We start from the raw sequence: 27,923 nt of genomic DNA on the forward strand, positions 1-27,923 counted from the left end.
ATGTCCCTCTCATCATTTTAAAAAAATCTTGAAATATCTGTCTTTTTTTTTTTTTTTTTTTTTGAGATAGTGAGTCTAGCTCTGTTGCCCAGGCTGGAGTGCAGTTGTGCGATCTCAGCTCACTGCAGCCTCCGCCTCCCAGATTCAAGTGATTCTCCTGCCTCAGCCTCCAGAGTAGATGGGATTACAGGCGCCTGCCACCACGCCCAGCTAATTTGTGTGTGTGCGTGTGTGTGTGTGTGTGTGTGTGTGTATAAACTACATATATATATATATATATTTTTTTTTTTTTTTGGGATGGAGTCTTGCTCTGTCACCCAGGCTGGAATGCAGTGGCACAGTCTCGGCTCACTGCAAGCTCCGCCTCCTGGATTCACGCCATTCTCCTGCCTCAGCCTCCCGAGTAGCTGGGACTACAGGCGCCTGCCACCACGCCTGGCTAATTTTTTGTATTTTTAGTAGAGACGGGGTTTCACCGTGTTAGCCAGGCTGGTTTCGATCTCCTGACCTCGTGATCTGCTCGCCTTGGCCTCCCAAAGTTCTGGGGTTACAGGCGTGAGCCACCGCACCTGGCCTAATTTTTGTATTTTTAGTGGAGACGGGGTTTCACTGTGTTGGCCAGGCTGGTCTCGAACTCCTGACCTCGTGATCCGCCTGCCTTGGCCTCCCAAAGTGCTTCTACAAAAGCTTTAGGTGATGGTCCCGTGTCATAATTACCTTTCATCCAATCTAGCTTTTTGTTTTTTTCCCCTGTCCATTCTCAAAACTGACAAATTTGCTTCTTTCAGTACTCTGGATCTGTGATACTATAAAAGCCACGTTGTTTTGCTACCGTATCCTCCCGTATTACTAGTGTTAGTGTTTTCACCTCTGCATTCCTCTCACCTAGTACATTACCTGGCATGTAGTAAATATGTGTTGAATAAATGCAGTTAAGGGCTAAGAGGAAGTGAAGACGGTGTACCCAATTAAGTGGTTGTGCTGTTAACTAGCTGTATGATTTTAGGCAAATAAATTGTTCTTGTTTCTCCATCTACAAAATTTTCATTCAAGTATAGAGGATTACTGTGACAACACATAGAAAAATGCTTTAGAAACAGAGATGTCACGAAGATGTAATTTATATATGATGTTTATTAGAAATGCCAAAGTCCCTCCAGGTGCGGTGGCTCACATCTGTAATCCTAGCACTTTGGGAGGCCAAGGTGGGCAGATCAGGAGGTCAGGAGATCGAGACCATCCTGGCTAACACGGTGAAACCCCCATCTCTACTAAAAAATACAAAAAATTAGCTGGGCTTGGTGGCACACCCCTGTAGTCCGAGCTACTTGGGAGGCTGAGGCAGGAGAATCGCTTGAACCCAGGAGGCGAAGGTTGCAGTGAGCCGAGGTCACGCCACTGCACTCCAGCCTGGGCGACAGAGACTCTGTCTCAAAAAAAAAAAAAGAAATGCAAAAGTTCATTGTGCAATATACTTACTAGACACTGCAGAATGTTGCAAAGGAAGTGGGTGTCCTCTCCCATTTTGTGCTTAGAGACATAACTCTGTAGTAGTGCTGTGGAGTTTACACTTGGCCTGTTATCAATACCTTTGTCCTATAATTTAATACAAATGTGCTAGTTATATAATAGTGTTCTTGGGATCTGACTTTTCCCCATTTAACCACAGTCCTGAAGGAGCTGCTTCGTTGCTACACAACTGGAAGCTCAAGCTAAATTAGAAGTTGGGGCCAGATATGGTGGCTCATGCTTGTAATCCCAGCAATTTGGGAGGCTAAGGTTGGAGGATTACTTGGGGCCTGGAGTTTGAGACCAGCTGGGGCAACATAGTGAGACTCCACTGCTACAAAAAATTTAAAAATTAAAAAAAAAAGTTGAATGGCTGTTTTATACTGTAGGTCTGGTATGTTTATAACCAGAATGACAAATATGCATTTAAAGTCTGAAAACTGTATACTAGATTTAAATAAATAAATATAATCTTTCACCAAATATATAGATATATGGGCTTTAGCATATATACTGGAGTTAAAGATGAAAGATAATGACATTCATGATTAAGATTGCATTTATAATTACACAATCAGGTTTTATAAGAAAATTTGAAGAACATTAGGCCAAAAATCAGATTTGGAAACTTGGTGATTTGTAGTTTGTCTCTGGCTTTTGATTTGGCAAATGACTTCAGTGATGTGGATTCTTGATAAATACAACAAATTTGAATACAACAAATTAGAGAATATCAATTTTTTTTTCTTTTAATTAGAGACAGGGTGTTACCCTGTTGCTCAGGCTGGAGTGCAGTGGTATTATCACAGGCTCACTGCAGCCTCAATCTCCTGGGGTCAAGCTCGCTTCCTGCCTCAGCCTCCCACGGTGTTGGGATTATGGGCATGAATCTGTGCCCAGCTCAATTTTTTTTTTTTTTGGGAGACAGAGTCTAGCTCTGTCACACAGGCTGGAGTGCAGTGGCATGATTTCGGCTCACTGCAACTTCTGCCTCCCAGGCTCAAGCAATTCTCTTGCCTCAGCCTCCGGAGTGGCTGGTATTATAGGCGCACGCCACCATGCCTGGCTAATTTTTGTATTTTAGTAGGGACGAGGTTTCACCAGGTTGCCCAGGCTGGTCTGGAACTCCTGACCTCAGGTGAGCCGCCTGCCTTGGCCTTCCAAAGTGCTGGGATTACAGGCGTGAGCCATCACACCCGGCCAATTTTTTAATTTAAAGCATTTATTCAAAATATAAATACTTTCTTCTTCCGGCTACCAAAGAAATACTGAGACTTTTATTTTTTATTTTCTAGCAAAAGAGGGTTGTTGCTAAAGAGACTTTTTTTTTTTGAGACGGAGTCTTACTCTGTCGCCCAGGCTATAGGGCACTGGCACGATCTTGGCTCACTGCAACCTCTGCCTCCCGGGTTCAAGCGATTCTCCTGCCTCAGCCTCCTGAGTAGCTGGGATTACAGGCACCTGCCACCACACCTGGCTAATTTTTGTATTTTTAGTAGAGACAGGGTTTCACCATGTTGGCCAGGCTGGTCTTAAACTCCTGACCTCAGGTGATGCACCCGCCTCGGCCTCCCAAAGTGCTGGGATTACAGGCGTGAGCCACCGTGCCTGGCTGCCGAAGAGACTTCTAAAAGCTTAGATTGTTATTAATTTTATCTATTCTCCCCCCCCCCCTTTTTTTTTTTTTTTGAGATGGAGCTTTGCTCTGTCATCCAAGCTGGAATGCAATGGCGTAATCTTGGCCCACTGCAGCCTACGCCTCCCTGCTCTGAGCGATTCTCCTGCTTCAGCCTCCTGAGTAGCTGGGATTACAGGCACCCGCCATCATGCCCAGCTAATTTTCATATTTTTGAAGAGATGGGGTTTCACCATGTTGGCCAGGCTGGTCTCAAACTCCTGACCTCAGGTGATCTGCCCGTCTCAGCCTCTCAAAGTGCTGGGATTACAGGCGTGAGCCACTGCGCCCGGCTGACTCTTCTTATTATCATTCTTCTTGACACGTTACTACGTTTGACACAGTTGTTCACTGCCTTCTTATTGAAGTGCCTCCCTGACTTCTGTGATCACAGTCTTTCCTGGTTTTCTTTCTACCTTTCTGTTTCAATCTAGACTGAAAGGGTTCCTCTTCCAGCTTCTCATCTTTTGACTACCCCTTAAATGTTAGTGGATTCTAATGTGTTCTTTTTAAGATTATACCAGTATTCCTGAACATGTTTTGTAGCCCATGTCTCCTTTATTAACATAAGGTAAATAAAAATTTCCCTGGCTCCTGTTCTGGTGGCATTGGCGGTGGGAGGCACGTTATTTTTCCTTCTTGTCCCAGCACTGAGAATCACTGCTGCAAAGACGACTGAAAATTTACTGAGCCTTACCTTCTATAGTCTGTAGTCTGAAAATAATAGGTGATTTTCCTTTTCCAAGTCTGAAAGTATATTGAATATTCTTTTACAAACTATACTCCCCCTGACATTTTGACACACCCCTCCCATTGAAAATCACTGTTCAGTCACATTTTTTTTTTTTTTAAAGACAGGATCTTGCTTTGTCACCCAGGCTGGAGTGCAGTGGTGCAGTCCAGGCTCACTGCAGCCTCAACTTCCTGGTCTCAAGCTATCCTCCCACCTCGGCCTCCCAAGTAACTGGGACTACAGGCATGTGCCACAATGCCCAGTTAATTTTATTTTCTTTCAGGCTGGTCTTGAACCCCAGCCTCAAGCAATTGCCTCTGCTTCCCAAAGTGTTGGGATTACAGGTATGAGCCACCACACCCCGCCGTCCATTCACTCTTCTTTTTTTTTTTTTTTTTTTTTTTTTTTTTTTTTGAGACGGAGTGTTGCTGTGTAACCCAGGCTGGAGTGCAGTGGCACGATCTTGGCTCACTGCAACCTCTACCTCCCGGGTCTCGGTTCAAGCAATTCTCCTGCCTCAGTCTTCCGAGTAGCTGGGATTACAGGCTCGCACCACCATGCCCAGCTAATTTTTGTATTTTTAGTAGAGACAGGGTTTCACCACGTTGGCCAGGATGGTCTTGAACTCCTGACCCCATGATCCACCCGCCTTGGCCTCCCAAAGTGCTAGGATTACAGGCGTGAGCCACGGCGCCGGGCCATTCAGTCTTCTTAGGTAATTTGATTGACTTATACAGAATACTTAGAATTTTGTATCTCCAGCCTAGACCTCTTTCTTTGTTTCTTTTTTTTTTTGAGACGGAGTCTTACTCTGTTGCCCAGGCTGGAGTGCAATGAGTGATCTCAGCTTACTGCAAGCTCCGCCTCCCAGGTTCAATCGATTCTCCTGCCTCAGCCTTCCGAGTAGCTGGGATTACAGGCGCCTGCCACTGTGCCCGGCTAATTTTTGTATTTTTAGTAGAGACGGGGTTTCACCATGTTGGCCAGGCTCGTCTTGAACTCCTGACCTCATGTGATCTACCTGCCTCAGGCTCCCCACAGTGCTGCGATTACAGGCGTGAGCCACTGTGTCCAGCCTAGACCTTTCTTAAAGACCTTTTTTTTGAGATGGAGTCTCGCTCTGTCGCCCAGGCTGGAGTGCAGTAGTGCGATCTCGGCTCACTGCAAGCTCCGCCTCCCGGGTTCAAGTGATTCTCCTGCCTCAGCCTCCTGAGCAGCTGGGACTACAGGCGCCTGCCACCATGCCTGGCTAATTTTTTCTATTCTTAATAGAGACAGGGTTTCACTGTGCTAGCCAGGATGGTCTTGATCTCCTGATTGCATGATCCACCCGCCTTGGCCTCCCAAAATGCTGGGATTACAGGCGTGAGCCACCACGCCTGACTTCTTAAAGATCTTTATATCCAACTGCTTGTTCTCTATCACTACCTGGATGACCTGTAGGTACTTGAAAATTCAGTGCAGATGTTCCTCAACTTACAGTGGGGTTACATTCTGAGAAACTCATCATAGGTAGAAAATATCATACGTTGAAAATGCATTTAATACACCTACCAAACATAGCTTAGCTTATGCTTAAAACACATTAAGCAAAAAATTTTTTTTTAAATTTTTTGTAGAAATGGGATTTCGCCATGTTGCCCAGGCTTGTCTCAAACTCCTAAGCTCAAGTGATCCCTCTGCCTTGGCTTCCCAAAGTGCTAGGATTACAGATGTGAACCACTGTTCCCAGCCACACATTAAGCACATTTAAGTGTGCTTAAAACACATTAGCCTGCAGTTGTGTAAAATCATGAAACATAAAAACTATTTTATAGTAAAGTGTTGACTATCTTATCAAATTTCTTTTTTTTGAGACAGAGTCTTGCTCTTGTTGTCTAAGCTGGAGTGCAGTGGTGTGATCTCGGCTCACTTCAACCTCTTCCTCCTGGGTTCAAGCGATTCTCCTGTCTCAGCCTCCCAAGTAGCTGGGACTACAGGCGCACGCCACCATGACTGGCTAATTTTTGTATTTTTAGTAGAGGTGGGGTTTTGCCATGTTGGCCACGCTGATCTTGAATTCCTGGCCTCAGGTAATCCACCTGCCTCAGCCTCCCAAAGTGTGGAGTTAGAAACATGAGCCATTGTGCCCGGCCATCAGATTTCTTGAATACCATATTGAAAGTGAAAAAACAGAGTGAGGCCAGGCACGGTGGCTCAAGCCTGTAATCCCAGCACTTTGGGAGGCCGAGGCGGGCGGATCACAAGGTCAGGAGATCGAGACCATCCTGGCTAACACGGTGAAACCCCGTCTCTACTAAAAAATACAAAAAATTAGCTGGGCATGGTGGTGGGCGCCTGTAGTCCTAGCTACTCGGGAGGCTGAGGCAGGAGAAAAGCGTGAACCTGGGAGGCGGAGCTTTCAGTGAGCCAAGATCTCACCTCACCACTGCACTCCAGCCTGGGGGACAGAGCGAGACTCCGTCTCAAAAAAAGAAAAAACAGAGTAGTTGTATGGATACTTGAAGTTCAGTTTCTACTGAATGCATATCCTGTTTGCACTGCCATCATAAAGTGAAAAAATTGTAAGCCAAACTGTCGTAAGTCGGGGACTGTCTGTATACCCTAAAATGATTTCCTTATCCTTCCCAAAACCGACTCTTCCTATATTATCTGGTTTGAGAAATAGGAGTAATACCACTTACCTTACAGCTTCCTGGGTCACTCTCTCATTGAGTTAACCAATAGATCTTTGAATTCCTAACCTTTTTCCTATCCATCCTTCCCTTTTCAGTGTTCTGTTCCTATGCTAGTTCATGCCTTCTTACATCTCTTGCTGAGGTTTTTCCATATTCTCCTAACTTGTCTCCTTGCCTCTACTCTCCAGTCTGTCTTCCTTGCCACCTCCAGTATGATTTTTTTTTTTTTTTTGAGACAGGGTCTTACTTTGTCACCCAGGCTGGAGTGCATTGGTATGTGATCATAGCTCCCTGTAACCTCAAGCTCCTGGGCTCAAGTGATCTTCCTGCCTAAGCCTCCCAGGTAGCTAGGACTACAGGCACATGCCACCACACCCAGGGCTAATTTTATTTTTTGTAGAGACAGGGTCTCAATGTGCTGTCCAGTCTGGTCTTGAATTTCTGGCCTCAAGTGATCCTCCTCCCTTGGCCTTCCAAAGTGTTGGAATTATAAGCATGAGCCACTGTGCCAGCCACTTATTATATCTATAGCCATTTTATTTTGTATATTTGAAATTCTGCTTCTATTTTTAAAAATTGTTTATCATTCTAGAATATCTATCTTAGTTTGCTTATCACAGATTTTATATTTTGCCAACATTGCCTCTTTTTCCAGTCTGTATTTTTGTTATATGTATTTTTGGTTTCCTATGAAAACTCCTGAGGTCTGGTGATTTTTCATGTTTGTATTCATGTCTAATGCCTATAGAGTACCTTGCAGCTTAATAAATGTGTGTTGAATGAACACAAAAAAATTACCAGAAAGCTTTATCTTCTATTTCTTTTTGTTTTTGTTATTGAGACAGGGTCTTGCTCTGTCACCCAGGCTGGAGTGCAGTGACGTGATCATGGCTCACTGCAGCCTCTACCTCCTGGGCTTAAGCAGTCATCCCATCTCAGCTTCTGAGCAGCTGGGATTATAGGTGTGCACCAGATGCCTGGCTAATTTTTAACATTTGTTTAGAGACAAGGTTTTACCATGTTTCCATGTTGTCAGGCCGGTTTCAAGCAATCTACCTGCCTCTGCCTCCCAAAGTGCTGGGATTACAGGTATGAGCCAGCACACCTAGCTTTTTGTCTTCTCTTTTTTTTTTTTTTTTTTTTTTTTTTTTTTTTGAGACGGAGTCTAGCTCTGTCGCCCAGGCTGGAGTGCAGTGGTGTGATCTCGGCTCACTGCAAACTCCACCTCCCGGGTTCATGCCATTCTCCTGCCTCAGCCTCCCGAGTAGCTGGGACTACAGGTGCCCACCATCACGCCTGGTTAATTTTTGTATTTTTAGTAGAGATGGGGTTTCACTGTGTTAGCCAGGATGGTCTCGATCTCCTGACCTCGTGATCCGCCCGCCTCGGCCTCCCAAAGTGCTGGGATTACAGGCGTGAGCCACCGCGCCTGGCCTGTCTTCTCTTTTTTTAAGACAGGGTCTTGCACTGTTTCCCAGGCTGGTGTGCAGTGGTGCAATTATAACTCACTGCAGTCTTGACCTCCTGGGCTAAAACAATCCTCCTGCCTCAGCTTCCTGAGTAGCTGGGACCATAGGCAGGCCTTACCACGCCCAGCTAATGTTTTAAATTTTTTTGTAGAGATGGAGTCTTGCTATATTGCCCAGGCTGGTCTTGAACTCCTGAACTCAAGCAGTCCTCCCACCTCAGCCTTCTAAAGTTCTGGGATTACATGTGTGAGCCACCATGCATTGCCTATATCCTTATTTTATAAGCTTTTTTCTGTTTTTAAATTTTCTTTTTTTTTCCTTTTCCTTTTAAACTGTTTTCCTAAAAACTAAGACACAAACAGACTCATTAGCCCAGGCCTACACAGAGTCCAGATTAGTAATATCACTGTCTTCCGCTTCCACGTCTTATCCCACTGGACAGTCTTCAGGGGCAGTAACACCCATGGAGTTGACATTTCCAGTAACAATGCCTTAAGGAATCCCTCCTAGAGGACCACCTGCCCTGAGGCTTTAGAGTTCACTTTTTTTTTTTAATAAGCAGGAGTACACTCTAACAATAAAAAGTGTAGTAAATACATAAACCAGTAAGTCATCTAGTATTATCAAGTATTATGTACTGCATGTAATTGTATGTGCAGTACTTTTTTTTTTTCTTTTTCCTTGAGATGGAGTCTTGCTCTGTTGCCAGGCTGGAGTGCAGTGGCTTGAACCCAGGAGGCAGAGGTTGCGGTGAGCTGAGGTTGCGCCACTGCACTCCAGCTTGAGCAACAAGAGTGAAACTCTACCTCAAAAAAAAAAAAAAAAACTCCAAGAGTTGCACAAGACATTTTGGTGTGAAACAGCTGTTAAAGTGGCATGTAATAAACTTTAAACTGAAAAAATTACTTTTTTGTTCTTAGGTTTTACACATCCATAAGTAGACCTTTTTGGAGCCTCACCAGCCAATTCAATGGCGTCCTCTTCTACTGTGCCTCTGGGATTTCACTATGAAACAAAGTATGTTGTTCTCAGCTACTTGGGACTCCTCTCTCAAGAGAAGCTGCAAGAGCAACATCTTTCCTCACCCCAAGGTATTACCTTTGGCTTATGGTGGTTATAGTAAATTGTAATAAGGACTTTATATGTAAAAGTATATGTGTCTAATTTATTTGTATGGTTATTAAATAGTACTAATAAGCCTGTAAGAATAACCTGTTACGGCTGGGCGCGGTGGCTCACACCTGTTATGCCAGCACTTTGGGGGGCCGATGTGGGCAGATCACGAAGTCAGGAGTTCAAGACTAGCCTGGCCAACATGGTGAAACCCTACCTCTACTAATAATATAAAAATTAGTTGGGCATGGTGGCATGCACCTGTAGTCCCAGCTACTCAGGAGGCTGAGGCAAGAGAATCGCTTGAACCCGGGAGGCAGAGGTTGCAGTGAGCTGAGATCGCACCACTGCTCTCCAGCCTGGGCAATAGAGTGAGACTCCATCTCAAACAAAAACCGAAAACACACAAAAAAGAATAACCTGTTATGCCATTCTTTCCATTTCCAGAAGCAAAAAAAAAGTATTTTTTTTTTTTCATTTTATTCTTTTTTTTTTTTTTTTTTTTTTTGAGACAGAGTCTCACTCTCTCTCTAAGGTTGGAGTGTAGTGGCATGATCTTGGCTCACTGCAACCTCCCCCTTCCCGGTTCAAGATTCTGCCTCAGCCTCCCAAGTAGGTGGGATTACAGGTGCACACCACCATGCCCGGCTAATTTTTATATTTTTAGTAGAGATGAGGTTTTGCCATGTTGGCCAGGCTGGTCTCAAACTCTGGACCTCAGGTGATCGCCTGCCTCGGCCTCCCAAAGTGCTGGGATTATGGGCGTGAGCCACTGCGCCCTACTCATTTTATTCTATTTGAAAGATATTTCAAAAGCACGTGCAGCCCTCTATTGGCAGTTACATTTTTTCTATACTTTATAAATATTAGTCTATGGTCTTATACTTTCACTTACAATTGTTGAGCAGTCTGTTGTCATTTTACTAAGTGTTCCATCATAATAAAACAGTTTATTTTGGCTTTTTTTTTTTTTTTTTTTTGAGATGGAGTCTCACTCTGTTGCCCAGGCTGGAGTGTAATGGCATGATTTCGGCTCACTGTAACCTCTGCCTCCCAGGTTCAAGCAATTCTCCTGCCTCAGCCTCTCGAAGAGCTGGGACTATAGGCGCACGCTGCCACGCCCGGCTAGTTTTTTGTATTTTAGTAGAGACAGGGTTTCACCCTGTTTCCCAGGCTGATCTCGAACTCCTGAGCTCAGGCAGTCCGCCCACCTTGGCCTCTCAAAGTGCTGGGATTACAGGCGTGAGCCACCAGGCCGGCTTGGCTGCTTTTTAGAGATTCTCCGTCTTTGATGTTTCATACTTAACACATCTTAGTGAAACAGCCACCAAAGCCAGAGAAATTCTAAAAAGCAGCCAAAATAAGTGTTTTGCACATCCAAAACAAATAAAATTTATGTTTTACACATCCAAAATGGGGATTCTTTGGCTTCCTGAATTTAATAATTCATTTGTTTACTCTGGAAAAATTATTTAATATTGTTTCTTTGAATACTCATCTTCTCTACTTTACTTTGTGCTACAATCAATTGCACATTATGCTGTTTATAGAAGACGTACATGATCCTGTCTGTTCCTCCATATCTCCCTATCATTTTCCTAGTTTATCTTCATTTATCTGTCTGTGAAGCCCTCTGTGACATTTCTTTTTTTCTTTTTTTTTTTTGAGATGGAATCTCGCTCTGTCGCCCAGGCTGGAGTGCAGTGGCACGATCTCAGCTCACTGCAACCTCCGCCTCCTGGGTTCAAGCGATTCTTCTGTCTCAGCCTTCCGAGTAGCTGTGACTACAGGTGTGTGCCACCACGCCCGGCTGACTTTTTTTTTGTATTTTTAGTAGAGATGGGGTTTCACCATGTTAGCCAGGATGGTCTTGATCATCTGACCTCATAATCCGCCCGCCTCGGCCTCCCAAAGTGCTAGGTTTACAGGCGTGAGCCACCACACCTGGTTGACATTTCTTTTTTTGAGATGGAATCTCGTTCTGTCGCCAGGCTGGAGTGCAACGGTGATCTTGGCTCACTGCAACCTCCGACTCCCAGGTTCAAGCAATTCTCCTGCCTCAGCCTCCCGAGTAGCTGGGATTACAGGTGCATGCCACCAGCCCGGCTAATTTTTGAATTTTTAGTAGAGACAGGGTTTCACCAGGTTGGCCAGGATGGTCTCGATCTCCTGACCTCGTGATCCGCCTGCCTCAGCCTCCCAAAGTGCTGGGATTACGGGCGTGAGCCACCACGCCTGGCCGACATTTCTTTATCGTCCAATTCACCCTTTCTTCATCTCTCTTTAAGCCACTAAATAAACTTTTCACCAGATAGCAAATTTTAATTCATTTTTTATCTATGTATGTATTCTGTTTTTTAATTTTCAACAACTGGCAAATGTGAAAGAATACATGAATATATATGTATGTATCATATACACATGGACATTAGCAAAAGCCTTTAGTATATTTCATATTTGTATTGGTAATGGTGGTTTTCGTAGAGGTCTATAATTACCAGAGATTTTTCTTAGCTTTAAGATTTAATATTCCTGGCTGGGCGGGGCGCCTCACACCTGTAATCCCAGCACTTTGGGAGGCCGAGGTGGGCGGATCACCTGAGGTCAGGAGTTCGAGACCATTCTGGCCAACGTGATGAAACCCTGTCTCTGCTAAAAAACACAAAAATTAGCCGGGCGTGGTGGCGCACGCCTGTAATCCCAGCTACTTGGGAGACTGAGGCAGGAGCATTGCTTGAACCCGGGAGGCGGAGGTTGCAGTGAGCAGAGATTCCACCATTGCACTCCAGCTCTGGGCAACAGAGCAAGACTCCATCACCAAAAAAAAAAAAAAAGATTTTCTATTCTTAATTTATAATAAAGATAACTATAATGCTTGTATAAAAAACATTAATTGGGCCGGGCGCGGTGACTCACGCCTGTAATCCCAGCACTTTGGGAGGCTGAGGCAGGTCACTCACAAGGTCAGAAGTTCAAGACCAGCCTGGCCAAGATGGTGAAACCCCATCTCTACTAAAAATACAAAAAAATTAGTTGGGCATGGTGGCAGGCGCCTGTAATCCCAGCTGCTTGGGAGGCTGAGGCAGAGAATTGCTTGAACCCGGGAGGCGGAGGTTGCAGTGAGCCGGGATCGTCCCACTGCACTCCAGCCTGGATGACAGAGCAAGACTCCATCTCAAAAAAAAAAAAAAAAAAAAAGGCCAGGCACGGTGGCTCACGACTGTAATCCCAGCACTTTGGAAGGCCGAGGTGGGTGGATCATGAGGTCAGGAGTTCAAGACCAGCCTGACCAATATGGTGAAACCCTGTCTCTACTAAAAATACAAAAATTAGCTGGGCATGGTGGCATGCGTCTGTAGTCCCAGCTACTCTGGAGGCTGAGGTGGGAGAATTGCTTGAACCTGGGAGGCAGAGGTTGCAGTGAGCCGAGATCGTGCCATTGCACGTCAGCCTGGGTGACAGAGCGAGACTTCGTCTCAAAAAACAAACAAACTGGCTGGATTGGGTGGCTCACGCCTGTAATCCCAGCATTTTGGGAGGCTGAGGCAGGTGGATCATGAGGTCAGGAGATCGAGACCATCCTGGCTAACATGGTGAAACCCCATCTCTACTAAAAATACAAAATATTAGCTGGGTATGGTGGCGGGCGCCTGTAGTCCCAGCTAGTCAGGAGGCCGAGGCAGGAGAATGGCGTGAACTCAGGAGGTGGAGCTTGCAGTGAACCCAGATCATGCCACTGCACTCCAGCCTGGGCGACAGAGTGAGACTCCATCAAAAAACAAAACAAAACAAAAAACCAAGAAACAAACCTGAAATGATGACAGGCAACAACAAAGTGGGTTTCCTGTCTAGTTCTGAGAAGACATGAGCATGATAATAATGATACTCCACTACAGCTTTATATGAAAATTAAAATCCCTTAGATATCTTCATTTATACAAACATTTAATTTATTTATTCTTATTTTTATTTATTTTTTTTTTGAGACAAGAATCTTGCTATGTCGCCCAGGCTGGAGTGTAGTGGTCCCATTTTGGCTCACTGCATCCTCCACCTCCTGGGTTCAAGCATTTCTCGAGTCTCAGCCTCCCTAGTAGCTGGGACTACAGGCACGCGCCACTATGCCGAGCTAATTTTTGTACTTTCAGTGGAGATGGGTTTTTACCATGTTGGCCAGGCTGGTCTCGAACTCTTGTTCTCAGGTGATCCACCCCACCTTGGCCTCCCAAAGTGCTGGGATTACAGGCACGAGCCATGGCGCCTGGCCTATATAAACATTTTAGAGAAACTGTTAAGTGAAGATCCACTAGTTGTGGGATAGAAAATACTGTTTTTTTAACAGTGGTTTACTTCTGGATTTTTTTTCCCAAAGAAATGTGCAGTTATGCATTTTCAAGAATGTTTGAAGAAACAAGAGTTGATTTTTTGATAAACTGACTGAAGACAATCCATTGTACCAGTTGAGGAACTTATTTTTGGAATGTATTTTTATAAATTGGTCAGATTGGTTTATTTCTACACTTACTGATTGATTGATTGATTGATTGATTGATTGAGGCAGAGCCTTGCTCTTCTGCCCAGGCTGGAGTGTAGTGATATGATCTCGGCTCACTGCAACCTTCACCTTCTGGGATCAGTTGATTCTCCTGCCTCAGCCTCCGAGTAGCTGGAACTACTCGAACAGGCCGGCGCCACCATACCTGGCTAATTTTTGTATTTTTAGTAGAGATAGGGATTCGCCACGTTGTCCAGGCTGGTCTTGAACTCCGGACCTCAAGTGATCCACCCACCTTGGCCTCCCAAAGTGCTGGGATTACAGGTGTGAGCCACCACACCTAGTCTACACCTCATTTATTTAATTCAACTATTTCAACTTTTGTAATGTTTTTTATTCCATTTCTTTTTTCTTATTTGTTTGCTTTTCTTTGAGACAGTCTCACTCTCGTCAGGTGGGAGTGCAGTGGCACGATCTTGGCTCATTGCAACCTCCACCTCCTGGGTTCAAGCAATTCTCCTGCCTCAGCTTCCTAAGTAGCTGGGACTACAGACGCATGCCACCACGCCCAGCTAATTTTTTTTTGTATTTTTTTTAGTAGAGACGGGGCTTCACCATGTTGTCCAGGCTGGTCTTGAACTCCTGAGCTCAGGCAATCTGCCTGCTTTGGCCTCCCAAGTGCTAGGATTACAGGCGTGAGCCTCTGCGCCCGGCCCCATTTCTTTTTTCTTAACTTCTCTGGGGATAATGCTGGACATTTCATTTTGTCACCCAGGTTAGAGTGCAGTGGCACGTTCTTGGCTCACTGCAACCTCTGCCTCCCGGGTTCAAGCAATTCTCCTGCCTCAGCCTCCTGAGTAGATGGGATTACAGGCACCTGCCACTGCGCCCAGCTAATTTTTGTATTTTTAGTAGAGACAGCGTTTCAGCATCTTGGCCAGGCTGGTCTCGAACTCCTAACCTCGTGATCCGCCTACCTCAGCCTCCCAAAGTGCTGGGATTACAGGTGTGAGCCACTGTGCCTGGCCAACATTTCATTTTTTAAATGGTACTTTTTAAAAAACTTTAAGCTAGTGTTGTAAACTTTTCTTTTTATAATAAAATTTCTCTAGGTGAAGGATAAAGGTTGAACCTCTGTCCCAGAGGTTCTTGAAGTGGCTGACAGTCAAAGGGCTGAACTTTTCCCCTCAGAAACAACTGCTTTTAATGCTTTTTGAGAGCTTGCTATTTTAAATGATTGCCATTAGTACAAGTAAAAATGTACTGTGTACATGTAAATAAATAGAAATCCATCTGTCCTTAGAGATTTCACACTTACTATGACATGATTAGAATTGCATAATTATGTGCCGGGTGTGGTGGCTCACACCTGTGATCCCAGCACTTTGGGAGGCCAAGGCAGCTGGACCACCTGAGGTCGGGAGTTAGAGACCAGCTTGACCCACATGGAGAAACCCTGTCTCTACTAAAAATACAAAATTAGGTGGGTGTGGTGGCGCATGCCTGTAATCCCAGCTACTTGGGAGGCTGAGGCAGGAGAATCTCTTGAACCCAGGAGGTGGAGGTTGTGCTGAGCCAAAATCGCACCATTGCACTCCAGCCTGGGCAACAAGAGTGAAACTCCATCTCAAAAAAAAAAATTGCATAATTATTTTAAAATTTACAATATAATTGTTACTTTTATTGACATTATTTCAGGGATATTAGATTTACACAATGAATTTATATTTCTGATAGTTTTTAGCACAATTCTTTGTATTGTGAAGTGGTATATTTCCTTTAAATAAATAATTTGCTTCCTAAATCATGCTTAAAATAGTTACTGAGGGGCTGGGTGTGGTGGCTCACGCCTGTAATCCCAGCACTTTGGGAGGCCGAGGCCGGCGGATCACAAGGTCAGGAGATCGAGACCATCCTGGCTAACACGGTGAAACCTCGTCTCTACTGAAAAAAAAAAATTAGCCAGGCGTGGTGGCGGGTGCCTGTAGTCCCAGCTACTCGAGAGGCTGAGGCAGGAGAATGGCGTGAACCCGGGAGGCGGAGGTTGCAGTGAGCCGAGATCACGCCACTGTACTCCAGCCCGGGCGACAGAGTGAGACTCCATCTCTAAAAACAAACAACAAATTTACTGAAACCTGAATTAGTCTTCTTCATTAAAATATAACGTCAGGCTGGGTGTCATGGCTCACACCTGTAATCCCAACACTTTAGGAGGCCGAGGTGGGCCAATCACTTGAGCCCAGGAATTCGAGACCAGGCTACATGGCGAAACCCCGCCTCTACAAAAAATAAAAATAAATTAGCTGGGTGTGGTGGTGCACGCCCATAATCCCAGTACTCAGGAGGCTGAGGTGGGAGGGTTACTTGAACCCAGGCTGCCGAGGCTACAGTGAGCTGAGATCATGCCACTGTACTCCTAGGCGACAGAGAAAGACTGTCAAAAAAAAATAAAAATAAAATAAAATAAATAAAATGTAACATCACCTTGTTAAATATTCTTTTCATTTGTTTTTGTTTTTTGACACAGAGTCTCTCTCTTGCCCAGGCTGGTGTGCAGTGTTGAGAACACAGCTCCCTACAGCCTCTACCTGTTAGGCTCAAGCAATTCTCCCACCTCAGCTTCTGAGTAGCTGGACCACAGGTGCACACCACCATGCCCAGCTAATTTTTAAATTTTTTGTAAAGACAGGGTCTTGCAGTGTCGCCCAGGCTGGTCTCAAACTTGTGGGCTCAAGTGATCCTCCTGCCTTGGCCTTTCAAAGTGCTGGGATTACAGGCGTGAGGTATTGCATCTGGCCTTCTTAAATATTCTTATCCATAAATTTCTACCACAGCAATGGAGGTATCTATTATTTGTCTGCTGCCATTCTAGCTTAAGAGTGAGTAGTAGTAAGAATTCAGAAATGATGGAATTCAGTAGTAGGGATTACAGATGGTGTCCTAAGAAAGCTAGTGTAAATAATTAAATGTAACTAGTTGGTGTGTTCTACTTTTGAAAATTGAATCATATTTTAATGCCCTGACATAGGTGGCTATCTAAACAAAATTATATCAAAATGACTAAAAGCTCATAAAACATCATGCGATACCAAATATTTATAATCTCATCAAACTTACAGAGGAACTGTTTTTCTTTTGTTTTCTAATCTTTATCAGTATATACGGTTTTATGTAGTTGTAATCAATTGTGATTTTTACTTTTCATTCAGTTTGAATTTGAAACATTTCATATTTACATGTTCTGTACTTCATCTTCCTTATTGCATGTTTGAATGAGTTCCTTTTATTATTGTCTTTTACATTTTTACTTTTTTTTTTTTTTTTTTTTTTTGGAGTTGGAGTCTCGCTCTTTTGCCCAGGCTGGAGTGGTGCAGTGGTGAGTGGTGCGATCTTGGCTCACTGCAACCTCCACATCCCTAGTTCAAGCAATTCTCCTGCCTCAGCCTCCTGAGTAGCTGGGATTACAGGTGCCTGCCACCATGCCTGGCTAATTTTTTTTTTTTTTTTGAGACGGAGTCTCGCTCTGTTGCCCAGGCTGGAGTGCAGTGGCACGATCTTGGCTCACTGCAACCTCTGCCTCCCAGGTTCAAGTGATCCTCCTGGCTCAGCCCCTTTAGTAGGTGGGATTACAGGCACGCGCCACCATGCCCGGCTAATTTTTGTATTTTTAGTAGAGACAGGGTTTCGCCATGTTGGCCAGCCTGGTCTCGGACTCCTGATCTCAGGTGATCCACCTGCCTCAGCCTCCTGAAGTGCTGGGATTACAGGTGTGAGCACCGCACCTAGCCATTTTTTTGTATTTTTAGTAGAGATGGGGGGGTTTCACCATATTGGCCAGCTGGTCTCCAACTCCTGACCTCAGGTGATCCAGCTGCCTCGGCCTCTCAAAGTGCTGGGATTACAGGTGGGAGCCATCACTCCCGGCCAGTTTTCTCTTTCTTCTTGGCAAGTTCTTATAACCAACTAAATGATTTCCAATTTTTAAAAAAGTCAGTGGCACTGCTCTAAATCTTTAGTTTACCATAAAAGCCTTCTTACCTAGATCACTGGGGTTGGTAGTAGGACTTTAATTGAAAGAGTTGGCCAGGTGACTCATGCCTGTACCAGTTTGCAAGGCCAAGGTGGGAGGATCACCTGAGCCCAGGGGTTCCAGACCAGCCTGGGGAACATAGTAAGACCCTGTCTCTGTATCTTGATGTTGGGTCAAGGTTTTTTCTTTGAGTATGGGTTTGTTGATAGGAATTTCATGTTTCTAGCATAAATCATGTCTATTACCTATGATTTCTAATTCGTTTATAGTGGAATAATAATATAAAGACACTTATAAAACAATCTGAAAAATCATCTAGATTTTTATGATTTACTGCCTGTGTTTTACAGTTTTTCTCTCACACTCAATTTGATAACGATGTTTTAAAATAACTTCCCAAACCATTTAAATTGGCTTTCATTTAAGCTTCTAAGATTATCTGGCTGGGTGCAGTGGCTCATGCCTGTAATCCTAGCACTTGGGGAGGTCAAGGCGGGTGGATCACTTGAGGCCAGGAGCTCAAGATCAGCCTGGCCAACATGGTGAAACCCCATCTCTACCAAAAAATACAAAAGTTAGCTGGGTGTGGTGGTGTGTGTCCATAATCTCAGCTACTTGGGAGGCTGAAGCATGACAGTCACTTGACCCTGGGAGGTGGAGGTTGCAGTGAGCCAAGATTACGCCACTGTACTCCAGCCTGGGTGATACAGAGAGACTCTCTTTCAAAAAAAAAAAAAAAATTCTAAATTATCTAGAAATTTTTTTTAATAATTAACTTTCTTAGAAACATCAAGTTTCTTTTCATAATCTTATTTCAATGATATCCATGATTTTAAATAAATTATACAGTTTCAATGACTTTAACTTTCATAAGCAAGTTGGGGATAAAATAATTGATTCTTGGTAAGCATAGAATGTATTCAAGTGTGCTAGAGAGTAGTCTACTCAGCTAGGCGTGGTGGCTCACACCTGTAATCCCAGCACTTTGGGAGGCCGAGGCAGGTGGATCACCTGAGGTCGGGAGTTCCAGATCAGCCTGACAATATGGTGAAACCCCATCTCTACTAAAAACACAAAAATTAGCGGGGTGTGGTGGCATGCACCTGTAATCCCAGCTACTCAGGAGGCTGAGGCGGGAGAATCCTTTGAACCTGGGAGGCAGAGGTTGCAGTGAGCCGAGATTGTGCCACTGCACTCCAGCCTGGGTGACAGAGGGAGACCCTGTCTCAAGAAAACAAACAAACAAACAAAAAACAGAGTCGTCTACTAGCTGCATGCGTTCAGTTTCCTATAGAAATATTTAATATGTTTCATAGAAAAACCAGCCAGCCATGGTGGCTCACACCTGTAATCCTATCACTTTGGGAGGCCAAGGCAGGCAGATCGCTTGAGTTCAGGAGTTCAAGACCAGCCTGGGTAACATGGCAAGACCTCGTCTCTACTAAAAGTACAAAAAAAATAGCTGCATGTGGTGGTGCATGCCTGTGGTCTCACCTTCTTGGGAAGCTAAGGTGAGGTGGGGATTGATGATTCAGCCCTGGGGGCAGAGGTTGCAGTGAGCTATGATCACAGCACTGTACTCCAGCCTGGGTGACAGAGTGAGACCCTGTCTCAAAAAACAGAGAACATATAGTGGGTCACTTAATTCAGCAAATGACTTAAAGGTAAGTCAGTTAAGAGCACTTCTACCATGTGTTCCTTTTTTTTTTTTGTTCGGTTATTTACTTTTGCTAACTTACCTAGAGGCAAACTACTGAGTCAAACTGCTATCATATATATATTTTTTTCTTTTTTTTTTTTTATGAGATGGAGTCTTGCACTGTTGCCAGGCTAGAGTGCAGTGGTGCAATCTCAGATCACTGCAACCTCCGACTCTCAGGTTCAAGCGATTCCCCTGCCCCAGCCTCCCGAGCAGCTGGGACTACAGGTGCGCGCCACCATGCCTTGCTAATTTTTTGTATTTTAGTAGAGATGGGGTTTCACCATGTTGGCCAGGATAGTCTTGATCTCCTGACCTCGTGATCTGCCCATGTTGGCTGCCCAAAGTGCTGGGATTATAGGCGTGAGCCACCGCACCCGGCCTGCAGTCATATTTTTATTGTGAGATTATTATGCAAAATAAATATGTGGCCTACGAATTATCATACCACACCACATAGCATATCTTTTTCATTTTTCACATGTCATCTTAAAAACTAACTTGATTCCATTGTTCTAAGACTCAGGTATTTAGACTCAATGGGCATTTTCAGTGATAGATTTATAAGGAGTCTTAACTGAGCAGTTGCCTTGCAGTGATTAATGCATAAATGGTTAGCACCTCGATAGTAGGGATTGTGTCTATACAGCATTTCATTTTGGGAGTAAAGGTTCCTGGAATTAATGTTATGAGAAATGTGTGGTTTTTATATACCTCAGCCTCATAGAACTCCACAGGTACCAAAAGTGGATATAAAGACTCAGTGGATTAGAGCAAGACAAGTTATATATTCCACCTCTGGCCTTCCAGGTTCATGTTTTTTTTTTTTTTTTTTTTTTTTTGTGAGACAGTTTCACTCTTGTTGCCCAGGCTGGAGTGCAATGGCATGATCTGCAGCCTCTGCCTCCCGAGTTCAAGTGATTCTCCTGCCTCAGCGTCCCAAGTAGCTGGGATTACAGGCACCTGCCACCACGCCTAGCAAATTTCTTTTGTATTTTTAGTAGAGACAGGGTTTCACCACGTTGGCCAGGCTGGTCTCAAACTCTTGACCTCAGGTGATCCACCCGCCTTGGCCTCCCAAAGTGTTGGGATTACAGGTGTCAGCCACTGTGCCTGACCCCAAGTTCATGTTCTTGCATGCAGAATATATTCATTACATCTCAATAGTCCCCCAAATCTTTTTTTTTTTTCTTTGTTTTTGAGACAGAGTTTTGCTCTTGTTTCCCAGGCTGGAGTGCAATGGCATGATCTTGGCCCACCGCAACCTCCACTTCCCGAGTTCAAGCGATTTTCCTGCCTCAGCCTCCTGAGTAGCTGGGATTACAGGCATGTGCCACCATGCCCTGCTAATTTTGTATTTTTTGTAGAGATGAGGTTTCTCCATGTTGGTCAGGCCGGTCTCGAACTCCCGACCTCAGGTGATCCACCCACCTCAGCCTCCCAAAGTTTTGGGATTACAGGCATGAGCCATTGCGCCCGGCCACCCCCGAAATCTTAACTTGTTCCAGCATCAACTCAGAAGTCCATAGTCCATAGTCCAGTGTCTCATCTTAATATCATCTAAATTAGGTATGAGTGAAAATCAAGGTATGATTCATTTGTGGCAGTTTCCCCGTCAGCTGTGAACCTGTGAAACCGAATGAGTTATGTGCCTCCAAAATACAATGCTGCAGCAGGCATAGGATAGATGTTCCCATTCCAAAAGGGATAATTAGGAAAGAAGAAAGGAGAGACAGGTCCCAAGCAAGCCCAAAACCTAGCATGTCAAATTCCATTAGAATTTTAGGTCACGAAGTGGCAGATCCCTGGGGGGAAAAAGGAATTTTAGGCCCAAATTCCAAGGGGTGAAATTTCATTAGAATTGCTTAAGGCTTAAGAATAATCCTTTTAATGTTCTGCTGCCCAAGCCCACTGAAACAGAAGTCACACCTGGACACACAGGATCTAATGTCTCTTCCTGATCCACTGGAACAGTGATCCCACCTTCTGGACGCTCTAGGGCGGAATCCACCCTTGAAGTTTTGCTGGGCAGGAGTTGGGTTCCCAAGGCTTCAGGTGGCCCTAACCTCCATGATTTTGTGCGACCTTGTCCCTTTGGCAGCCCTGTGTCTGGCCCCCTTTCTGAGCTTCGTGGATCTCTGAGGGCTGAGTTCCTGAGCCCATGGCTCCGCAGGAGGCCCTGTCCTTTGAAATCTAGGTAGCGGCAGCCATACTCCTAGAGATCTAATGGATACCACACAAGGGCTTGCTGGAACTGTACCTGGAGCAACTGAAGTTCTTGCTGGAGCTCAGAATGGAGCCTGCAAAATGAGGCAGTACCTGGTAAGGTCTCACAGGCAAACTCTTTCTGCCTCAGCCTCACAAGTTACTTTTTCTCTTTTTTTTTTTTTTTTTTTTTTTGAGACTGAGTCTTGCTGTGTCGCCAGGCTGGAGCAATCTTGGCTCACCGCAACCTCCACCTCCCGGGTTTAAGCAATTCCCCTGGCGCTTGGCCTCCTGAGTAGCTGGGATTACAGGCGTGTGCGCCACCGCGCCCAGCCTAATAGGGATTCCTTTCTATGTGACTTGACACTTCTGCTTTTTTATAATTCTGTCTTTCACTTTTAACAGTTTGACTGTATTGTGCTTTGGAGAGGACCTTTTTTGGTTGAATCTATTTGAGACCCTTTCAGGGTCCTGGATCTGGATGTCCACATTTCTTTCAGGACTTCGGTGGTTTGTAGCTATTAATTCACAAAATAGGTTTTCTATGCATTTTCTCATCTCTTTTTAACTGCCATTATTTGAATATTTGTTTGCTTAATCACGTTCCATAGGTCTACTAGGCTTGCTCGCTTTCTTTATTTTCTTTCTTCCTTCCTTCCTTCCTTCCTTCCTTCCTTCCTTCCTTCCTTCCTTCCTTCCCTCCCTCCTTCCTTCCTTCCTTCCCTCCCTCCCTCCTTCCTTCCTTCCTTCCTTGCTTCCTTTTCTTTCTTTCTTTCATTTTTGAGATGGAGTTTTGCTCCTGTTGCCAGGCTGGAGTGCAATGATATGATCTTGGCTCACTGCAACCTCCGCCTCCTGGGTTCAGATGATTCTCCTGCCTCAGCCTCCCAAGTAGCTGGGATTACAGGCACCCACAACCACGCCTGGCTAATTTTTGTATGTTTAGTAGAAACGGGGTTTCACCACATTGGCCAGGCTGATCTTGAACTCCTGACCTCAGGTGATCTGCCCCCTTTGGCCTCCCAAAGTGCTGGGATTACAGGCATGAGCCACTGTGCCCAGCTTTTTATTCTTTTTTTGTTTGCTTGACTGGATTATTCCAAAACAGCTGTCTTCAAGTTTAGAAATTCTTCTGCTTGGCCAGGTCCAGTGCCTCATGCCTGTAATCCCAGCACTTTGGGAGGCTGAGGTGGGTGGATCATGAGGTCAAGAGATGGAGACCATCCCGGCCAACGTCATGAAATCCTGTCTCTACTAAAAATAGAAAAATTAGCCAGGCGTGGTGGCGTGTGCCTGTAGTCCCACCTACTCGGGAGGCTGAGGCAGGAGACTTGCTTGAACCCAGGAGGTGGAGGTTCCAGTGAGCTGAGATCGCACCACTGGACTCCAGCCTGGTGACAGAGCAAGACTCTGTCTCAAAAAAAAAAAAAAGAAAAAAAACTCTTCTGCTTGTTCTGTTCTATTGTTGAAGCTCTCAATTGTAGTTTTTATTTTATTCTTTTGAATTCTTCAGTTCCGAGATTTCTGTTTGGTTGTTTCTTATATTATCTCTTTGTTGAATTTCCAATTAAGATTATGATTGTATTTTGGATTTTGTTGAATTGTGTGTACTCTCTTGTATCTCAGTGAGTTTCCTTAAGATCATTATTTTGAATTCCAAACATTTTTATAGATTTCGTTTTCTTTGGGATCTGTTGTTTTTCTTTTTTTTTGAGGTTTTTTTTTTTTTTTTTTCTTAGACGGAGTCTCATTGTTGTCGCCCAGGCTGGAGTATGCAGTGACATGATCTCAGCTCATTGCAGCCTCTGCCTCCCGGGTATAACTGATTCTCCTGCCTCAGCCTCTAGAGTAGCTGGGATTACAGGCGCCCACCACTACGCCCGGCTAATTTTTGCATTTTTAGTAGCGATGGGGTTTCACCATGTTGGCCAGGCTGGTCTCAAACTCCTGGCCTCAGGTGATCCACCCACCTCAGCCTCCCATAGTGCTGAGATTACAGGCATGAGCCACCGTGCCCGGCCCTGTTTTTTGAGTTTTATTTATTTATTTAGGTCTTTTTGTAGGAGACAAGCCTTGAGTATCTCTGGTTGGCTATCTTGATGACATCTTCTGCACATAGAATTTTTTTCCACCTCAACATTGTATATCTGTGAGAGTTTACTTGCTTTGGAGTTTTTATTTTGTTTTGTTTTTTAAATATGGGTGTTGTTTTTAATACCATTTAAAGTAAGCCCAGCTACAAACTCTGCCTCCAGGGTTTGAGCAATTCTCCTGCCTCAGCCTCCACCATGGCAGGGATTACAGGCGTCCACCACCACGCATGCCCAGCTAATTTTTGTATTTTTTTTAGTAGAGACGGGGTTTCACCATCTTGGCCAGGCTGGTCTTGAACTCCTGACCTCATGATCCCCCCCTCCCACCCCTCAGCCTCCCAAAGTGCTGGGATTACAGGCATGAGCCAGCGTGCCCGGCCGGCAGTCAAATCTTAAAGCTCCAAAATGACCTCCTTTGACTCCATGTCTGACATCCAGGTTGTGCTGATGCAAGAGGTGGGTTCCCATGGCCTTGGAGAGCTCCACCTGTGTGGCTTTGCAGCGTGTATAGCCACCCTCCTGGCTCCTTTCACAGACTGGCATTGAGTGTCTGTGGCTCTTCCTGGCGCACAGTGCAAGCTGTCTGTCAGTGGATCTACCATTCTGGGGTCTGGCGAACAGTGGCCTTCCTCTCACAGCTCCTCTAGGCAGTGCCTCAGTGGGGACTCTGTGTGTGGGTTCCCACACCACATTTCCCTTCTGCACTGCCCTAGCAGAGGTTCTCCATGAGGGCTCCGCCCCTATAGCACACCTCTGCCTGGACATCCAGGCATTTCCATACATCCTCTGAAATCTAGGCAGAGGTTCCCAAACCTAGGTTCTTGACTTGTGTGCACCTGCAGGCTCAACACCATGTGGAAGCTACCAAAGCTTAGGACTTTCACCCTCTGAAGCCATTTCCCGAGCTGTACCTTGGCCCCTTTAGCCACGGCTGGGATGCAGGGCACTAAGTCCAGAGGCTGCACACAGCAGGAGGGGGCCCTCGCCCTGGTCCGGGAAACTATTTTTCCCTCGTAGGACTGTGATGGGAGGAGCTGCTTAGAGGGTTTCTGACATGCCTTGGAGACATTTTCTCCATTGTTTTGGCAATTAGCATTTGGCTTCTTGTTACTGGTGCAAATTTCTGTATCAGGCTTGAATTTCTCCCTAGAAAATGGGGTTTTCTTTTCTACTGCATCATCAGACTGCAAATTTTTCGAACTTTTATGCTTTGCTTCCTCTTGAAGCTTTGTTGCTCAGAAATTTCTTCTGCCAGATACCCTAAATCATTTCTCTCAAGTTTAAAGTTCCACAGATCTCTAGGGCAGGGGCAAAATGCCACCAGTCTCTTTGCTAAAACATAGCAACAGTCATTTTTGTTGCAGTTCCCAATAAGTTCCTTATCTCCATCTGAGACCACCTCAACTTGGACTTTATCGTCCATATCACTGTCAGCATTTTGGTCAAAACCATTCAACAAGTCTCTAGGAAGTTCCAGACTTTCCCACATTTTCCTGTTGTTTTCTGAGGCTTCCACACTGTTCCAACTTCTGCCTGTTTGTTACCCATTTCCAAAGTTGCTTCACATTTTCGGGTATATTTATAGCAGTGCCCCACTCCCAGTACCAATTTTCTGTATGAGAACAGTATGGGGGAAATCACCCCCATGATTTATTTGTTTCCACCTGGCCCCGCCCTTGACACGTGGGGATTATTACAATTAAAGGTGAGATTTGGGTTGGGACACAGCCAAACCATATTTGCACAATATTTTCAAGATTCATCTATGTTATAGCATAAATAACCTTCCTATCAGCAGTGTACAGAAGTTCTGATTTCTCCATATTCTTACCAACATTTGTCTTCTGTTTTTTTTAATATTAACCATCCTAAAGGTTGTGAAGTGGTGCCTTATTGTGGTAGCTTATTTCTTTTTATTGTTGAATAATATGCCGTTGTATGAATGTACCATAGTTTGTTTATCGAGTCACCTTTGAAGAACATCTCAGTTCCTTCCAAATTTTGGCAATTATGAATAAACGTTTGTGTGTAGGTTTTTGTGTGTATGTAAGTTTTTAACTCATTTGGGTTAACACCAGGGAGCACAGCTGCTGGGTCATATGGTAAAAATAATATATTTTGTTTTATAAGGAATTGCTAAACTGTCTTATGAAGTGATTATGTCATTTTGCTTCCTGCCAACAATATGTAAGAGTTTCTCCATCTCTTTGCCAACATAACTATTCTAGGGGATGTGCTGTAATCTCATTGAGTGTATCTCATTGTGGTTTTATTTTTAATTTTAATTTTTAAATGTATTTTATTTTAATTTTTAATTTTTAATTTTTATTTTTATTTATTTATTTTTTTTGACGGAGTCTTGCTCTGTCACCCAGGCTGGAGTGCAGTGGCACGATCTTGGCTCACTGCAGCCTCTACCTCCCAGGTTCAAGCAGTTCTCCTGCCTCAGCCTCCCAAGTAGCTGGGATTACAGGCATACGCCACCAAACCTGACTAATTTTTTGTATTTTTAGTAGAGACGGTGTTTCACCGTGTTAGCCAGGATGGTCTCGATCTCCTGACCTCATGATCCACCCGCCTCGGCCTCCCAAAGTGCTGGGATTACAAGCGTGAGCCACCGCGCCCAGCCTATTTTTAATTTTTAAAAAATTTTTGCGTACATAGTAGGTGTATATATTTATGGGGTACATAAGATGTTTTAATACAGGCATGCAATGAGAAATAAACACATCGTAGGGAATGGGGTATCCGTCCCGTCAACATTTATCCTTTGAATTACGAACAATTCAGTTACTCTTTAAGTTATTTTAAAATGTACAATTAATGGGCTGTTGAATAGTAGGTCTTAGTCATTCTTTGTTCCTTTTTTTTTTTTTTTTTTTTTAACCCATTAACCATCCCCACTTCCTGCTGCCCCCCCGACTCCCATTACCCTTCTTAGTTCTGGTAACCATCCTTATATTCTCTGTGTCCATGAGTTCAGTTGTTTCTTTACATCTCAGAAATAAGTGAGAATATGCAATGTTTGTCTTTCTGTGCCTGGCTTATTTGACTTAACACAATGACTTCCAGTTCTATCCATGTTGTTGCAAATGACAGGACCTCATTCTTTTTTTTTTTTAAGACAGGGTCTTGCTCTGTAGCCCAGGCTGGAGTGCAGTGGCATGACCTCAGCTCACTGAAACCTCTGCCTCCTGGGTCCCGGTTCAAGCAATTCTCCTGCCTCAGCCTCCCGAGTAGCTGGGTTTACAGGCATGCGCCACCATGCCCAGCTAATTTTTGTGTTTTTAGTAGAGACGGGGTTTCACCAGTTGGCCAGGCTGGTCTTGAACTCCTGACCTGGTGATCCTCCTGCCTCAGCCTCCCAAAGTGCTGGGATTACAGGTGATCTCATTGTTTTTATGCCTGAATAGTACTCCCTTGTCTTTATGTACCACATTTTCTTTATCCATTCATCTGTTTATGGACACTTAGGTTGCTTCCAAACCTTGGCTGTTGTAAACGGTGTGCCCCAAACATAGGAGTCCAGATAGCTCTTTGATATATTGATTGCTTTTTTTGGGTATATACCTAGCAGTGGGATTGCTGGATCATATGGTAGCTCAATTTTTAGTTAGTTTTCCACCCCACCCCACCAGGCTGGAGTGCAATGGCGCAGTCTCGGTTCACTGCAACCTACACCTCCTGGGTTCAAGCGATTCTCCTGCCTAAGCCTCCTGAGTAGTTGGGATTACAGGTGCCCACCACCACGCCTGGCTAATTTTTGTATTTTTAATAGAGATGGGGTTTCGCCATGTTGGTCAGGCTAGTCTCGAGCTCCTGACCTCATGTGATATGTCCGCCTTGGCCTCCCAAAGTGCTGGAATTACAGGCGTGAGCCACCGCACTCGGCCTACTTGAGTTTTTTTAAATTCAGTTGTAAGAAGTCTTTGTTGTTATTGTTGTTTTTGAGACAGAGTCTAGCTCTGTTGCCCAGGCTGGAATATAGTGGTGTGGTCTTAGCTCACTGCAACCTCAGCCTCCCAGGTTCAAGCGATTCTCCTGCCTCCACCTCCTGAGTAGCCAGGATTACAGGTGTCTGGCACCACACCTGGCTAATTTTTGTATTTTTAGTAGAGATGGAGTTTCACCATGTTGGCCAGGCTGGTCTGGAACTCCTGACCTCTAGTGGTCTGCCCGCCTCGGCCTCCCGAAGTGCTGGGATGATGGAGTTTCACCATGTTG

At 44.6% G+C, this 27,923-nt stretch overlaps 1 protein-coding gene across 1 annotated transcript in view; it reads left to right on the forward strand.

Moving 5' to 3' along the window:
- The first annotated feature begins 8,984 nt into the window (after positions 1 to 8,984).
- The window catches only part of BCL2L13 (BCL2 like 13), a 79,555-nt gene continuing 60,616 nt past the window's right edge, over positions 8,985 to 27,923 (forward strand). Inside the window, 1 exon segment of the mRNA XM_009234083.4 lies at positions 8,985 to 9,155. Coding sequence (XP_009232358.4) covers positions 9,035 to 9,155 — 121 coding nt within the window. The 5' untranslated portion in view covers positions 8,985 to 9,034.

This window comes from Pongo abelii, chromosome 23 (genome assembly GCF_028885655.2).
Source record: "Pongo abelii isolate AG06213 chromosome 23, NHGRI_mPonAbe1-v2.0_pri, whole genome shotgun sequence".
Taxonomy (NCBI): Eukaryota; Metazoa; Chordata; class Mammalia; order Primates; family Hominidae; genus Pongo; species Pongo abelii.